The 18,072-nt window shown below is 41.6% G+C and overlaps 1 protein-coding gene across 1 annotated transcript; it reads right to left on the minus strand.

Annotated features, from left to right (window-relative positions):
• Window positions 1-2,516: 2,516 nt before the first annotated feature.
• Window positions 2,517-17,699, minus strand: LOC145821797 (uncharacterized). The gene is made up of 3 exons (XM_082918369.1): window positions 17,562-17,699; window positions 16,642-17,480; window positions 2,517-2,520 (listed from the first exon to the last, which is right to left on the minus strand). The coding sequence occupies exons 1-3, from the start codon at window positions 17,697-17,699 to the stop codon at window positions 2,517-2,519; spliced, it is 981 nt and encodes a 326-aa protein (XP_082774495.1).
• Window positions 17,700-18,072: the final 373 nt, after the last annotated feature.

Consider the following 18,072-nt stretch of genomic DNA (forward strand, 5'->3'; position numbering starts at 1 on the left):
CTTCTTGTTATGTGATCTATTTCTTCAGCATACCACATGTTGTCTGAATGGCATTTACCCTAATCTTCGTCGATGTGGGCCAGATGCAAATCATCATCATCTCACCATATACCTTCAACAGCCGACAAACAGTTGTCCGGCTCCGTTCGGATCACTTTCACATCACAAGTATCCCTCGCAGGGTTTTGGGCCATTACAGCTTTCTGGTTGTCTTCAACCCTTTCTCATGTAAACTGTTTCAATGCAACTTCCTGTTTTGTGTCCACAGTGCTCACAGTGCCCAGTTCCTGAGCTGAATTTTCCATGGCGATGTTCTCCAGGAATTTTCCTTTTTCATCGGCCATTCCAGCCACTACAGCAATTTATGCTTCCTTTTCCTTCGGTTTTATTTCAGTTCCTTCCTTTTAGTCCGGTTCATCACTCAGCCACCCAGAGTTGTTCGTCGATCCATTCAAGTTAAACCAGCCAATCTGCATGTCTCCTTGATCCTGTTTGTCAAAGAACTGCAAATTGTCTAAATCCTCCTCGAGTTTCGCTAAATCATCTAACCCCTAGCTCGGGCCACCTTCCCTAACCACATTAACCTCTACCAAAGTTGGCAACACCAATTCTGGCTTGACTTGATCAATCAGCACAATGTAGCAGCTTGGATCGTACACCCCCTTAGGCAAGTCCTCAGAGCTCTCCAGCAATGGACTCATACTTTCCTCTAAGGCCAGCCTCTCTTCTACTGCAACTGTCACCACCACAGGCTTAGGTTGAAATGCGGACGTGTCTATCATGCACAAATCTGTGCTTTCAAAAATGAACACCGTCGGTCTTGGTAGGTGGGAAGGGGTAACATATACGCTGGGGTCATAGGGGATGGCCAATGTATGGATTAAGTTTAGATTTTAAGGTAGAGGAACTTAATTGTGGACAGGGAAAGGGTTTGTAGTTACATTTGGTTTCTGGGGTGGTACGATCACCTTGTTGTCAATGAAATCTTGAATCTCATGGTGTAGTCAGAAGCATTAGTAGGTGTCATGACCGTGCTATTGGTGGAACGCATAGTATTTTGTTGGGTTGTATTTAGGTGGAAGGGGATCAAGTAATGGGCAGGGCTCTAATGGTTTAAGATGCCCCTTTTTTACCAACACCTTCATAGCTTGAGATAGGGTCATGTAGAGCTGGGTAAAGGTCCTCTGGGATCGAGCAAAGTTGGCTGAAGGTTATGGAGCTGTATTGGCAAAGGGATTAGCAATCTTGGTTGTGGTGGTAACAATGCTCACATCTAACGACCTTACAGTTGTGCTACCACTAGTGGTTGCATTGGAACTGTGCGTAAAAGACCTTTTTGCCTGCTCTTTCTCATCGGTAATGAACCCTTGTTTCATGGCATCTTCAATCTGAACCCCCATCTCATGGAGCTCAGTGAATGTGAATAGAGGTAGGACGATCATTTTCTGTAACAACTTCCCGTGTAGATTGCGGACTACCATCCTTATCTGATCTTTCTCGGAAGGCCTTGTGGTCATCATTGAAGCTTTAGCCCTCCACCTTGTCACAAATTTTGAAAAGCCCTCCTTCGGCTCTTGGCGCGTTACCTCAAGATCATGAGTTGTTACCTCGATTTGTGTGTTATACGAGTACTGAACAATAAAGGCCTCGTCCATTTCCTCTTAATTCTTCTTAACAGAATCCTCCAACTTCTCATACCACATGGTCCGACCAAAAAGAGAGTTTCTGCAATCTGGTTAGGCCCATCGGCCTCAAGATGTCCGAAAACAGTCGTAGATGAACCATAGTATCTCTGAAGCCATCGAATCGATCGATGTGCGGCATTTTGAACCGATCTAGCAATGTCACTGTAACGTCGGTATACCCATCTTCTATATCCGGGATGGAGTTAACACCTTGTGCTTTCTTAAATAGCTTCTCCAGCTTGTTGACCTTAAGTACAGTTGGGTCAATCTCAAACTCAAACGGAGCCTCGGTTTGATACACAGGTGTTTTGGAAGCTTGTGCCGGGATTGGTTTTGTCGGATTGCTCTGATTTTCAGCATAGGCAGTGGCTTCGGGTGCTGGGATACCTGTAGGAGGTGCTGGGATACCCGTGGGAGGTACATGGGATGCAAAAGCCACTGCTGATTGTGGTTGTTATTGCAGCCTGTTTATTACTTCAGCCTGACGGGCTGTGACCTTAGCCTGACAAGCAGCATCTTGCTGTAGGGTTTCAACTATTTGCTGAAGATGATGTATTAATTCCTCTATGTTGACTGGGGGATACTGTGTCATTGGAATAGGCGAGAAATAAAATATTGTCCTTGAGCCTAACTGGATGCAGGTGAATTGAGGGGTGACTGCTGTAGAAACTAGACCGGTGAACTTTGCCTGATTCTCCTCCATCTCGTAACCAGTGGAAGTGAAGTAAACACGGGTTGTCCCCTAACAAGATCTCCGACTTTGTAAAGCCTTCTGACTCGGGTCCAGAGTACTTTGAGGATATCTGAACTTTCCGAAGCTATGGTGTTAAACTACCTAGCAAAAAGAATAAAGCAAAAAGAAAGCAGTAATCAGAAACCGCACAACACCTTAGCTAATGATGTTACGAACACAGATGTAATCAAAGCTGTAAAACTGCACTCAATACTAAATTTTGCCCCCAAAATGGATACCAAACTTGTAATTAATACATACATTCCTGTACAGTTTCACTGTGAAGCACATACTAGTTAAATAAGAGCCAAAACACCCCTATGAGGGGGTAAGGTTACCTTGTCCTAATTTCGTTAGGAACTAGGGTTCACTATTCAAACAAAGTGGTTTCACACAATACTGTATTCAGGTGAGCATCTTGTTCTAGTTTGGAACAATCTCTATGGCTTTTCGATATGTAACTAGGCCAAATGGTCAAAAGGGTACCTCAGCAAGACTACCTAACATACCTCTCACACCTAACACCGAGAAGTGAAAGGAGGATCAAACGGTACAGCGATAGTCCAGATCCAAGGGTTGTGTTCCCATCATAGCGAAGCCCGTGACCAGTCAGCCTTTTGGCAAGCTTTTTGGGCAAGCCTCTGGCAAGCCGTCTAGGAATAACAGATGGCAAACACAATGATTTAGGCGTACCAATGCAAATGCAATGCAAAAAAACATATAACTGTAGATAAAATTTCATATCATGAAGTTCGAGTCAAGTTCTCTAATTTCCACAGCAGAGTCCCAGAAACTCTGGCTCGACTTTTCGTGCCCCCTTTCGGAAGACGAATAAACCCTACAATATCAGACTCCCGCGGTTTTAAATCTGATCTCACAAGTGTAATGTGAAATAGATAATCACCAAAGAGTCCCAATCCGGTAAATCTTTTGAAAAATCGATTTTGAATCAAATTGCCAAAAATGGACTACTTTGCCAGATACAGAGTCGCCACCTAAATATTTTTTGGAAAATTTAGGAAACCCATGACTCTTGGCAAAGGCCACGTGTTCGTCATCGCCAAAATTGTCTCGACTCGGGAATTCAAGTACGAGAGAGGAAGGTCATGAATTGAGCACTCCCGCTGGCCCGACCAAAGATTTACCTCTACTAATCATGATATGAATCTTATTTGCATTATATGCTCTTGTTCTGGTTATTAGACTAGCATTACTATGTGATGCGCACACACATAACTATAGACTATTTTGCAAAAATTGGAACACTTCATTTCATGTTTATTTGCAAAGTTGTTTCGAATATGTACCACTTGAAAAAGTGATCGCATATAAACATTACTCAAATTTTTTCAATTCAAGCAATTAGCCTTCATCCACAGGCATTCAAGCAATTTATCAATTAAGTAATTAGCCTCATGGAAAGCATGCTAGACATGGCAACAATAACACTCGTGCAATATGTTAAAGCAGGTAAAGGCTCACCTTGTACTCCAAGCCAAAAAGATGATGAAGTTAGAAAGATGCATGATCCTAACTATGCAATATGATTAATGCAACACATGCGATATGCAATTACTAGGCTCGGCTACTAATATGGCATATAAAGCAATTTGATAGCATGCAGTCTAAGTATGTATTCAAAGAATGCTTAAACTAACAATGCAAGTTTAGAATGATAAACCAAGCCTCGGTGCATGCAACACAAGTGGATGCAAACATGGAGAATGCTAAACAAAACATGATGCCCTAAACAAATCATCATAATTAGTTAAATAAAATGGAGAAAGACGTAGGGTTGGAAGACATACACATTATTACGACATTGCGCTCCCACAAAGGAGAGTCCAAATAAACTAACTAGCTAAGCTAATTAAAGCTAAACTAATTAGCTATTGCAACAACCAATGAATAATCAACTAAACTAGCTAATTAAAATAATTACATCATAAGACAAATTAACTATTCTAACTAATTAATTACAAAGCCACTATTTAATCATAACACTAATATATTTATAACACGGATCCCGATGATCAACGAAGGGCTCATGCATGAACGCAGTTTTCACCCAAAAAAGCCATTGTTTCTACTGCTAAATGTCTTTGTTCCACAGTAGAACATTTGCATTGATTTCCACTTCCCGACCAACTATGTTCTGCTTCAAAAGAACACTGCTTGATTTTGCACCGGTGACCGACAGAGGGCCTGCCGTCCACTGATGATGGCCTGCCGACCACTGCTGACTGGGTTGTCGTGCTGCAACAGAGAGCAAATAGAGCAGAGACAGTGTATTCTCAAAGGTATTCTCAAGGGTTTGTTTGCACAATTTACCCCTCCTTATCATTTGAACAACTCAAAGGAGTAGTAAACTTGGTTCACAAACCATCAATGGATGCAATTTCATTGCGTGATGGCCTATGAACCAAAGGGTGTAAGTTTAATAAATGCAATAAAACAAGACTCTCAAAACCACCTCCCTATCATGAAATATCAAGGGAAGTAGTTGACAATGAATCTTGAACCGTTTTCAGCACTAATAAGTATGAAATGACTCAAGACTCAAGGGTTCAATTAATGCTCGATTGAACCCAAACCAAATTGTTATCTTGCACTTTTTTTTTAGCCTCAATTTTATTAATTCATTTTAATTTACCAACCATGCTTTAGCCAATTGAGTCCAAAGATGAATTTAAGTTCTCTAATGAAAAGAGGGCTCAAGCCAAGAGTTGTTTTGGGCATGAAAGAGACATCATACCGTTGGTAATGAACCCCCAAAGGAATTAAACCATTAAGCATGACACATGCTTAAACAAATAAGTAATTTGAAACCACTTTCAAAGCAAAACAAAAGCCAAGAAAGGAGGGAGGTTGCAGAGATTAAAAGTGATCACAAGTATGGAAAGCTATAAATAAACACTATCAACTCAAATAAGATAGTGTCTAATGCCTAAAACACCAAACTTATGAGGACAATTACACTACAAGCATGCAAAACAAAGCTCAAATGCAACAAACACTTAAAAATAGTCCTAAATAAGTCCTAAAACATGCTGGAATTAAAACAAAAATAACTAGAATAATAAGCAAAAACATGGATCATGTTAGGCTAGTAAGCAAAACACAAGGAGGGGCCCTCCAATTTTGGACTTCAAAGTATGATTTTAGTCACTGAAATAATTCTGAAAATCAGTATTTAAAAGCTCAAAAAAAGATAGTGTAAAGGTGGGAAACACAAGAGTAAAGGCCTTGAGAGCAAGGTGTAAAGAAGGGTGAGCCACCCCTCAACCTTTATTAGCCTTAAAACCTAAGTTTCAGCTCAAAAGTACAGAGTTTTTATAGCCCAAAAACAGTTGAAAAATAGTAAGAAAAAGAGTAAATACAATAAGTAAAGAAGCAAAGCTTTATACTTCTTGAAGAGGAGAACACTTTCAAGCAATAAACAAGGCAAACACACCCTCAAGAGCTCAAATGAGGCTCAAAGGTACCTCGGCTCAAAGATGGAGAGGTTTGGTTAAGAGTGTATAGGCAAAGGTGAAGAAATTTGTAAGAGAGAGAAAGAGAGAGTGGAAAAATTTTGCTCCAAAATTTTTCTAACCCCATGGCAAGGGGGGAGGTCCTCTCTATATAGAGAAACATGAACCTCCCTAAAAAACATCCAGCTATACACATGGGAGCAGATGCAAGCATCTGTGCAAACGGTTGGCACAGCTGTCACCAAATATCTGCAAAACACATTGGTGGCCGGCAAGCCACATCAGTGGCTGACAGCTAGAAGCAATGGTCGGCAACCCATATCAGTGGCCGGCAGGCCACCAGAGGTTGCAGGCTTGAAAATCCAAGGTTTTGGTCCAAAAACAAGGCAACGGAGGTGTAGGGTTTGAAAAGCTCAAAGCTGTGGCATTCCGCTGAGGACTTCGAGCACTTGACAAACATATAGACTCATCATTGGGTGTGCTAGCGATAACGTCCAAGTTGTAAGGGCCGTAAAAAATGAGGTGTCTACAACTTCTCCAAAACCAAAATACAACAGCTCTAAAGACTCCCAAAATGAAATAAGAGAATTAAATACACTCTCCAATGGATTAAAGGATGCGAGTGTTACAAAGGTTCAAAGTGAGAACTAGCCAATAATACAAGGACAAAAATGTAATTTCAACTATTGTTTAAAACTCTTTCTTTTTCAAAAATATATAATAAAAAATTTGTTTGTTTGTAACATATTTTTAAATTTTTCCTTGAAAAAAAAATTCTAAAACATATTTTTTGCAAACAAATTTAAATTTTCATTTAGTTTTTGAAAACTATTTCGCATTGTTTTTATTGGGTAAATAGTTAGACTTAATTTCCATTAAGTTCTATTAAAAAATAGTCTTATTAAAATTGTCGCTAAAAATGATTTTGTGACAATTTTTTTGTATATGTTGCTAAAAATTAACAATTAGTAATTTTATTTTGTCATGATTTTTATAAATTGTTATTAAAACGTATAATTAATGATATTTTTTTATGACGAATTTTTTAAATTGTCACTGAAAATTGAAAATTAATGACTTTTTTATGATGATTTTTTTAAACTGACGCTAAAACTTATAATTAGTGACGTTTTTTGTGATAATTTTCAAATTGTCGCTAAAAATTAACAATTAGTGACTCTTTTTAATAGTGTTTAATGAAAAATGTTGTTAATTATCATAGGACCTCTTGGACAACCTATTAGGACCTATACGTAAGTTTTCTTTTTTATTTTAGATGTTTTGTGTGTATATGTGTGTGCTTCAAAAAAAAATGAAATTTTTAAAAGATATGTCATTTTCATTTTTGTGAAAAAATGATTTTTATTTAGGTTGTATTTTTTTAGATCCCTAATATTGTTTTAGAAGAATAAGGACAAATAATTATCTAGTAGTAATTCGAATCTTCCAACAAACACGAATAAGCATTTTGGACCCAAAAAAAAAAATAACTTACATTTACATTTTATATTGTTTAAGAGAATTTAAAATTTATTTACTTTTGTACCTCAATTTTTTTTTTAAATTTATATTTTTAGAATTCTCTACAATAACTATCAAACAAGATGCATAAATAACATGAAACTCTATAAAATAAAAAGAGTACATGAAATTTCACTGTGTTTGTTGTTACATCACAGTGAAATTTCTGTGACTCCTATGCAAGTTAGTAAAACTTCTTTTTTAATACTAAAAAATCTGAAATTGAAGATTAATTGCAAAACTTAGATCCCTAATTCCAAATTTAAGATTAAAAAGTTAACATTTAGGGTTCCAAAATAACAAATTTTAAAATTTTATATTTTATAATAGTGAAATTTTTCTAACTTTGCATAGTGAATTTTCTTTTTAAATTCTAAAAAATCTGACACCGAGGATCAATTGCAAAAATTAGGTGTTTAACTCAAAATTTAAAACTAAAACATTGAAATTAGGGGTTATAAAATGACAAATATTTTTTTTTCCCTATCAAACGGTTTAATTTAACTAATTTTGCACAGTGAAATTTCACTTGCTTTATATTTACCAGGAGTTTGGTAATTGTTAGTCTAGATTGTAAACGTAGGTGCTTGAATTTGAACCCACAGAGCATCAAGTCATAACTTACAACAAGAATAACATCTGCCACTTCAGTAAAGCTAAATTGCAATGCATCAAGTTGTAACTTTGGTTAAAATATTAAACTTGTGGCTAACCAATTAACTTGCTGTAGGTAAAGAGAAAAAAAATCAATTACACAATAATAGTTAAACAATGGCATAATGACATAATGGAAATCCAATTGTATAATAACTGCTACATTATGGGAAATTTTATAAGTCCCTTAGTTACCACCTTTCACTACTACAAAATCAATATAACACAACGATTATTAACTGTGATGTATCACTTTTTATTATGGGTTTTTTTTTTCTCGTCAATGCGTGATCTTTTTAGGTATAGTTATGTGGGGACATATTTTTTGAATACCAACACGTGGCATGGCGACACCGACGTGTCAGCCGAGGTGCCACGTGCCCTGGTAGTTAAGCCGAGGTAATCTCGGAGAAGCCGAGGTAATCTCGGAGAAGCCGAGGTCATCTCCTAAGATGTCGGAATCCGAAGATAAGGGACAAGAGTCCTGGAGCAAAAAGGGGACTTAATTAAGATAAGGATAAATCTCTTAGGGAGTTTATCTCTATCTCCTAAAGAGTCCAGAGTAAGCACTAAGATTGGAGTTCATAGAAGTCATACTTCTAGTTGGACTTGGATTGAGTACATTATAAAAGAAAGGCACCCCCGTGGGTCTAAGGTATGTAATTCATACTTTGAGTATTCAGTTTAATACTTGATTATCCTTGAGAATCATACTGACTTGATCGTCGGAGTACCCCCGGGTGGAAGAACCACCGCCGGAGCTTTTCTTTTCTGTTACAGGTTGCTGGAGCCATCTATTCTGCCGGTGCTTAGCTGCTGATCACTAAACGGGCAGTGTGGTCAGATTTTTACCCACACAATTTGGCGCCGTCTGTGGGAACGAAGGAAGAATAGATGGCCAGTAACGGACAACAAGGAAACGCTGGGGACGATGCTCCTTCTGGAAGCAGCAGACCGATTAACCTTGACACCGAAGGAGACAATCGCAATACAGAAGCCCGTGACCAGGGTCACAGGGAGAACAACGATATCCAGGAAGGTGACACAACAAAAAGATCAAACCAAGGAAAATACTACAATGAAGACAACCTCCAGGTATGGAGGGACAGGTGCCTACGCAGAGACGAGGAAGTAAAGGAATTAGCAAACAAGTTGGCGGACCTCCAGTCGGTCGTCAACTTCATGATGCAGAACAATGTTATGCAACCACCATACCCGCTGCAAGATACGCCAATGCCAGCAACCAACACCCAGAAGGGTGGAGGAAAAACAATCCCCGAGGTCCCTCAACATACCAGGAGCGGAAGGCATTCTCACCGGCCTTCCAGGGAAGTCGGACGAGAAAGGCCGAGGCAAGAAGAGTCCCGAAGGACGCAACACATGAAGAATCCAGACCCCAAAGAACATCGACATGTTCAGGGGCAAGTACTCCACTTTGACACAACCCATGAAGAGAGAACCAAACGGACCCACCTCGAGGCCGAGAGCAGTATACCAAAAAGACTAAAATCAAAAGACAGCCGAGCTCCAGGGAGGAGCAAAGAAGACTTAAGGGACTACCTCAAGAGGAGGCAGCAAAATGCAGAGGCCGAGGTAAACTCCCCAGTAAAACCGAAGACAGCCTTCTCGGTAGAACTGGACAAATTCGAACCACCCAAGAGGTTCAGTATGCCGAGGTTCCAAATCTATGACGGTAAGTCAGATCCAAACTTTCATGTTGGGCTATACCTAAATTCAATGGCACTATATAGCGGGAACGAACCATTGCTCTGCAAGGTATTCCCCTCATCCTTTGGGGAAATTGCATCTGATTGGTTCCACAAGTTACCGAAAGGAAGTATAAAGACATGGGAAGGCCTGGCCGAGATGTTTGTGGCCAGGTTCGTGACCAACAAGCTGCAACCCCTGAGGGTTGATGCTTTGATGGCTCTAAGAATAACCAAGGAAGAAGGCCTTAGGGCCTATGCGAAGAGATACTACGAGGTGTTCAACCGAATACCTGAATGCAACCAGGAAGTAGCAGTCGTGTCTTTCAAGAACGGCCTGAAAGATGACTGCCCACTACGGAAGTCTTTGGCAAAAACACTGCCAAAGAGCATGGAAGAACTCATGGCACGAATTGAGAAATACGCCAGGGCCGAGGAAGATACGTCGGGAAACAAAGAGGTGAAGCAAGAAAAGGGAAACGGCTCGCCAAAGCGAGGCCGAGTCAACAATGGACCCACCAGACAAGAAATAGAATTAAGAAATAAACAGGCGGTAACCACGGTATTCCGGATCCCAATCCATAAAATCTTGGATCGGATTCGGAATCAACCATACTTCAGGGCTCCGGAAAGAGCACCAGGGGAATTCATGGGAAAAAACATCGGCAGACGTTGTGCCTACCACAATGAAGGAGGGCATCCAACTCAAGGTTGCAGGGCCTTAAAAGCACACTTGGAGGACCTAGTAAGGCAAGGCCTTCTGAGGGACCTGGTCGATGAGGCCAGAACAAGGGAAGAACAGGCAAGGTTGCCTCAAGCACCAGCAGCACCCCCTCCCCCAGCACAGCGACCACAGGCAGGAGAACCAAGGGTGGTCAATGTGATCCACTCAAGGGTCAACGAAAACGAGGTCAGAGGAGAAACCCAGAGGGTAAGACATTTACAGCATATCCACCAAGTTGGGGACAAGAGACATCGGCCAGAAGAATGCCAAGGGCCAATGATAGCCTTTACCGAAGCCGACCTAGAACTGGTCCAACATCCGCATAATGATGCCTTGGTAGTATCCCTCCAGGTTGGGGAATGCCAAGTAAAACGCATCCTAATAGACCAAGGCAGCTCCTGTGACATCATGTACGTCAGATGTTACAGAGAGCTAGGCCTTCACCCCGATGACCTAGAGCAATCCAGCGGCCCGATGGTCGGCTTTAATGGAACGCCAACATGGCCACTGGGTGCAACAAGCTTAGAGGTACAAGCCGGCACTAAGAAGATCAGGACAGAGTTCCTGGTCATTGACACACCCTCACCATACAACATCATCCTTGGAAGACCGTGGTTGCATGCAATGGGGGCAGTTCCCTCGACGTTGCATCAACTACTCCGGTTCCCAACGGAGCATGGGATTGAAGAAGTCAGAGGGGATCAACTACAAGCCAAAAATTGCTCCATGGCAGCAATAAAGTCCACCTGTAGTATACAGGAGCCAAAGAAAGCAGAAGTTGAAGATGGAGACATGGAAGTCCTGGAAGACGTCGGGAAAGAACCGACCGAGAAAAGCGAAGAAGCACTAAAGAAAATCTTCGTCCAGGAGGGCGACGAAGAACGATTTTTTCTTCTCGGCTCCGGCCTAGCCAAAGAAGAAGAAAAAGAACTAGAAGATTTTTTAAGGGCAAACATAGAGGCATTTGCCTGGACACCCTATGAAATGCCTGGCATTGACCCCGAGGTCACTTGCCACAGTTTGAATGTCGACAGATCGGCAAAACCAGTGATTCAACGAGCCAGAAGGCCGACGTTATTACACGTCGAAGCAGTGGAGGAAGAGGTAGACAAACTCCTTGAAGCCAGGGCAATCCGAGAAGTCCAGTACCCAACGTGGCTGTCCAACACAGTAGTAGTAAAAAAGAAAAATGGCAAGTGGAGGGTTTGTGTGGATTTTACCAGCCTCAACAAAGCTTGCCCCAAGGACAGTTTCCCTCTGCCCAAAATCGACCAACTGGTTGACGCCACTTCGGGACACGAAAGGATGAGTTTTTTAGACGCATACAGAGGGTACCACCAGATTGCTATGTACCCTCCAGATGAGGAGAAGACCGCGTTCATCACCCCGAAAGGCCTGTACTGCTATAAGGTAATGCCTTTTGGGCTGAAAAACGCAGGAGCAACCTATCAGAGGTTAGTAACAAAGATGTTTAAACATCTGATCGGCAAAACAGTAGAAGTTTACATTGATGACATGGTCGTAAAAACCAAGGAGTCAAAAGGTCATCTTGCCGACCTAAAAGAGGTCTTTGACATACTCAAAAGATATCGGCTCCGACTCAACGCCGCAAAGTGTGCCTTCGGAGTTGGGTCAGGTAAATTCCTAGGCTATCTGGTAACAAGAAAGGGCATAGAGGCCAGCCCAGACCAAATCAAAGCCATCCTGGAGCTACAGAGCCCAACATCGGCAAAGCAAGTCCAAATGCTCACTGGAAGGGCCGCAGCCCTGAACCGATTCATCAGCAGAAGCTCGGACAAGTGCAGACCCTTCTTTAACCTGGTAAAAAAAGCCACAGACTTCCTGTGGACCGAAGAATGTGAAGCAGCCTTAGCCGATCTGAAAAAGTACCTGACCACAACCCCGGTCCTTTCTAACCCTGTTCCAGGAGAAGAATTATTTTTGTACTTAGCAGTCTCTGAACACGCAGTCAGTGCAGTGCTAATCCGCGAGGAAAAAGGGGAGCAGAAAGCTGTCTATTATGTAAGCAAGACTTTGGCTAACGCAGAAACAAGGTACCTACCACTGGAAAAATTAATGCTAGCCTTGGTAATGGCCTCAAAGAAACTAAGCCATTACTTCCAGGCACACAAGATTGTGGTTCTAACAGAGCACCCATTGAAGTCCTTATTACATCAAGGAGACTTAACAGGAAGGATAGCAAAATGGGCAGTAACACTGGGACAGTTTGACCTAGAATTCAGGCCAAGAACAGCAATAAAGGGCCAAGTTTTGGCCGACTTCGTCGCAGAACTCACACCTGAAGCCATCGCACCTCAGGCTCCGTCGAGCCGAGATGAGCATCACCCCGACAAACAAAAAGAAACCCAGTCAAAGACAAAACAGCAAGAGAAAGAAAGGCTCAGACCATGCAGCATCTACATCGGCGATTCGTTCAGACTATATGTCGATGGAAGTTCAAACCGCCAGGGAGCAGGAGCAGGAGTACTGCTGATATCTCCAGATGGAGAGATTGTAGAACAATCCATCCGACTGGGGTTCAAAGCCTCCAATAACGAAGCAGAATACGAGGCATTAATTGCAGGACTAAAGCTAGCAGCAGCAGCAGAGGCAGACGAGGTAATTGTTTTTTGTGATTCGCAATTAATTGTTAACCAGTCAACAGGAGAATTTGCAGCCAGAGACGAAAGAATGTCGGCATATGCAAAGGAAGTCATCCGACTGGCGGCCCTATTTCAGAACTGCAGATTACTCCAAGTCAGCCGAGATGACAACACCCATGCCGACGCATTAGCCAACCTGGCCAGTTCAATTCAAACTGGAAAAACAAGGACAATTATGATCGACTACATGTCGGCCCCGAGTATAGATAAACAGAGCACCGAACAAGAAACAATGTGCGTGGGCCTTGGACCAAGCTGGATGGATGCAATCATTGCGTTCCTAAAAGAGGGGAAGCTGCCAGAAGACCACAAAGAAGCACATAAAATTAGGCTGAAATCCGCCAGATTCAGCCTAACAGCGGAAGGCCATCTTTACAGGAGGTCCTTCACTGGACCACTTTTAAGGTGCGTACACCCTTTGCAGGTTGAAGATTTTCTTTATGAGATCCATGAAGGAATTTGTGGAAGCCATGCCGGGGGCAGATCGTTAGCCCATAGGGCCATTACCCAGGGGTATTGGTGGCCCTACATGCAAAAGGATGCCGAAGCCTATGTAAAGAGATGTGAGCAATGTCAAAGGTTTGCACCTTTGATACATCAGCCAGCTGCCGACCTAAACCCAGTATCCAGCCCCTGGCCGTTTGCCCAATGGGGCATGGATCTGGTGGGACAACTTCCCCAGGCAACTGGGCAAAGAAAATATTTACTGGTAGCAACGGACTACTTCACAAAATGGATAGAGGCAGAACCTCTTGCCAAAATCCGAGATGTGGATGTCAAGAATTTTATTTGGCGAAACATAATCACCAGATTTGGGATTCCAAGAGCAATAGTTGCCGACAACGGAACACAGTTCGACAGCAAACTTATCAAAAACTTCTGTGCGAAATTCAAGATCAAAAACTATTTCTCAACTCCAAGTTTTCCTCAAAGTAATGGGCAAGCAGAGGCGTCCAACAAAGTAATCCTGGATGGGATAAAGAAGAGGCTCCAAGCAGCAAAGGGAAAGTGGGTGGACGAGCTGCCCAACGTACTTTGGGCATATCGGACCACGCCGAGAAGATCAACGGGAGAATCCCCTTTTGCCATGGCCTATGGCACAGAAGCAGTCATCCCATTGGAGATCGGCATCCCAGGGATCAGAACCCAGGGAGTAGAGAATGGCACCAATGACATACTCTTAGCCCGAGACCTGGATCTACTGGAAGAACGAAGAGAGAAGGCTGCAATTCAGCTTGCAGTATACCAGCAACAGCTTGCCAGAGCTTACAACAAGAAGGTTAATCCAAGGGATTTTCAAGTTGGCGACTTAGTCCTAAGAAAAGTCGTCGGAAACAAGAAGGATCCCAGGGAAGGCAAGCTTGGCCCGAACTGGGAAGGACCCTACAGAGTTACTTCAGTATTGGGCAATGGAGCATATCGGCTTGAAGACAATGAGGGCACAGCACTACCCAGACCTTGGAATACTTGTAACTTGAAATTCTTCTATCATTAGATAAACATCATTGTTTGGCCGATATTATCAATAAAGTCTTTTCAGAATTCTCTCAACACGTATGATTAATGGTTTATTGAAGACATATCAAACTCAGGCAAGATAAGCCGATGTTTTTCCTTGATCCACTTGTTGAAATTTGTAGCAATTTACAAGTTGGAATCAAGCTGATTCCTTATCTTCACTTGTTGAAATTTGTAGCAATTTACAAGCTGAAGTTAAGCCGATGTTTTTCCTTGATCCACTTGTTGAAATTTGTAGCAATTTACAAGTTGGAATCAAGCTGATTCCTTATCTTCACTTGTTGAAATTTGTAGCAATTTACAAGCTGAAGTTAAGCCGATGTTTTTCCTTGATCCACTTGTTGAAATTTGTAGCAATTTACAAGTTGGAATCAAGCTGATTCCTTATCTTCACTTGTTGAAATTTGTAGCAATTTACAAGCTGAAGTTAAGCCGATGTTTTTCCTTGATCCACTTGTTGAAATTTGTAGCAATTTACAAGTTGGAATCAAGCTGATTCCTTATCTTCACTTGTTGAAATTTGTAGCAATTTACAAGCTGAAGTTAAGCCGATGTTTTTCCTTGATCCACTTGTTGAAATTTGTAGCAATTTACAAGTTGGAATCAAGCTGATTCCTTATCTTCACTTGTTGAAATTTGTAGCAATTTACAAGCTGAAGTTAAGCCGATGTTTTTCCTTGATCCACTTGTTGAAATTTGTAGCAATTTACAAGTTGGAATCAAGCTGATTCCTTATCTTCACTTGTTGAAATTTGTAGCAATTTACAAGCTGAAGTTAAGCCGATGTTTTTCCTTGATCCACTTGTTGAAATTTGTAGCAATTTACAAGTTGGAATCAAGCTGATTCCTTATCTTCACTTGTTGAAATTTGTAGCAATTTACAAGCTGAAGTTAAGCCGATGTTTTTCCTTGATCCACTTGTTGAAATTTGTAGCAATTTACAAGTTGGAATCAAGCTGATTCCTTATCTTCACTTGTTGAAATTTGTAGCAATTTACAAGTTGAAGTTAAGCCGATGTTTTTCCTTGATCCACTTGTTGAAATTTGTAGCAATTTACAAGTTGAAATCAAGCTGATTCCTTATCTTCACTTGTTGAAATTTGTAGCAATTTACAAGCTGAAGTTAAGCCGATGTTTTTCCTTGATCCACTTGTTGAAATTTGTAGCAATTTACAAGTTGGAATCAAGCTGATTCCTTATCTTCACTTGTTGAAATTTGTAGCAATTTACAAGCTGAAGTTAAGCCGATGTTATTCCTTGATCCACTTGTTGAAATTTGTAGCAATTTACGAGTTGGAATCAAGCTGATTCCCTATCTTCACTTGTTGAAATTTGTAGCAATTTACAAGTCGAAGATAGGCCGAGGTTATTACTTAAGTTCTCATAGCAATATCTGGGTTGTATAGACCCTAGAGAAGATGCTTAACACTTGTTGAAATTTGCAGCAATTTACAAGGTTATGTTAAACCGACGTATGATCACCCGCTGAGGTATACAGAAAATTAACGGGTCGAAGCAAAGGTTAAGTATATTGTTTAAACACTTGTTGAAATTTGTAGCAATTTACAAGTAGGTTAGAACGAAATCATTGTTTAAATACTTATTGAAAACTAAAAAAAAAAAGATGGCAAAAGTATACATTGAGTAGTATATGTTTAGTTCTTGACAGAATTTATACAAGGTTTGCAGGTCAGTATCTTGCCGAAGTAAAAGCCTTGCAGTTATACCCAGGGTATGTAGCCCCGAGAAGATTGCACAAAGAAAACATGCAAAAATTTCTAAGTATAGAACTATGCAGAAGCAAGCAACAGAACATCACAAGATCAACAATATCCATTGCAAGAACAGTTGCAATTACATACTGAAAGAGGCACATCGGCCATAAGAAGGAATGTACATTGTTCAGGAATTAAAAGAAAGAACAAAGTCCAAAATCCAGAAAAGAAAGAAGGGAAAATCAAGACTCTTGAACATCAGCAGCAGCAGAAACTGGAACCTCGGATGATTCAGCTGGAATATCCTCGGCCACCTTCTCCGCTTGTATTTCGGCATCTATCTCTGCTAAAGTTGTGTCAAGACTTCTGTCAGTCAGAAGAAGGTCAGATGATAAACACCCCTGAACAGGTTCCCTGGGCACTTCCTCAGCCTCATCACCCACTTCATCTTGAGTTAAGTCTAAAATTTGCTCAGCTGGAAGAAAGGACTTGGCCTCAGTAGCGCCCTTGGGTTTTCTCACCAAGGCTTCACCTTCATCTTTCTCTTCGTCTTCACCCTCAGCTTCTACTTCGGTCTCTGATTCATCCTCAGCTTGACTTGGAGGAAGAAATGGTAGAAGATTAGCATCAACTTGGCGCAATGGCGAGTCAGCAGGGAGATCAAGCTTCTTTATCAGAGACATCCAACCAAGGGAAAATCCCCTGTTGCATGCCTGCCTGACTTGAAGTTTGTATTCTTCTGCAACGTCGGCCATGCCTTGAGCATAGGCCTTTTCATCGGCCTCCTTGACTTCGGCCTCCTTGGTGGCCAGAGCTTGTTGAAGTTCTTTTTGCGCTTGGACCTTCTGAGCCTCGGCCTCCCTTTTCTCGGCTTCAGCTACTTTTTTAACGGCCTCAGCAGCTTCGGCCTTTTCAAGAGCTAAGGTTTGGTTCTTCGTTGCAGCCTCGGCTTGATCCTCTAGTTTTTTCATTTTTACTTCAAGGGCCCTTAATTCTCTCTTCATTGAAGTTGCTTCCCTCTTCATATCAACCAATCTTTGACGATTCTCAAAGGATTGCATTGAAAATGAATGGGCATGTTGGATAGCCTGAATGAAAACAAGAGTATCAGAAAGTGTTCTCAGAAAGAAACAGAAGGAAAAAACACAAAAACAAATAGAAATACTTACTTGGGCAGAGTGTTGGAGCATCAGAGCGTAATTTTCATACTCACTGAACTTGGCATTTCGCTCCAAGTCATTCGGTAGAAGAAGAGCGGTACTAAGGGCGACAGCAACGTTGATATCATCAGTACTTTCACTAGCCATGATAGGCCTGTCCTCTAGAGATAGGTCAGGGGCCCATGGGACGTCGGGCTTCTTCGAAGCCGAGGTCGTTGCGGACGATGACCTTGGCCTCTTTGTTTGTGTAGATCCTGAGGGTTGGCCCTCAGCAGACCTTTTTGTTGAAGTAGAGGTTGATTTTTTGCTTTCAGCTAGCTTCGAAATCGGCAAAGCATCCCCAGCCTCGGCATCTGTAACCTTGGCCTTAGGCTGAGCCTTTTTTACCCTCTTCGGTTTGGGTAGAAGCATTGATTGCGTTGCTGCGGCTTCGGCATCAGTTGGAATAGCGGCGAGAAGGTCTTGGACGACAGGCCTCGGACGAACCATCTCGGCAGTCTTTACTAGCCTTCGTCGGCGT

This window comes from Camellia sinensis, chromosome 3, assembly GCF_055761805.1.
Source record: "Camellia sinensis isolate YWXY chromosome 3, ASM5576180v1, whole genome shotgun sequence".
Lineage (NCBI taxonomy): Eukaryota > Viridiplantae > Streptophyta > Magnoliopsida > Ericales > Theaceae > Camellia > Camellia sinensis.

Coding starts and splice junctions, on each gene's coding strand:
- LOC145821797 (XM_082918369.1), bottom strand. CDS start 17,699: ATGGCTAGTGAAAGTACTGATGATATCAACGTTGCTGTCGCCCTTAGT. Junction 17,481..17,561: donor TGCTCCAACACTCTGCCCAA/GTAAGTATTTCT, acceptor GTTTTCATTCAG/GCTATCCAACATGCCCATTC.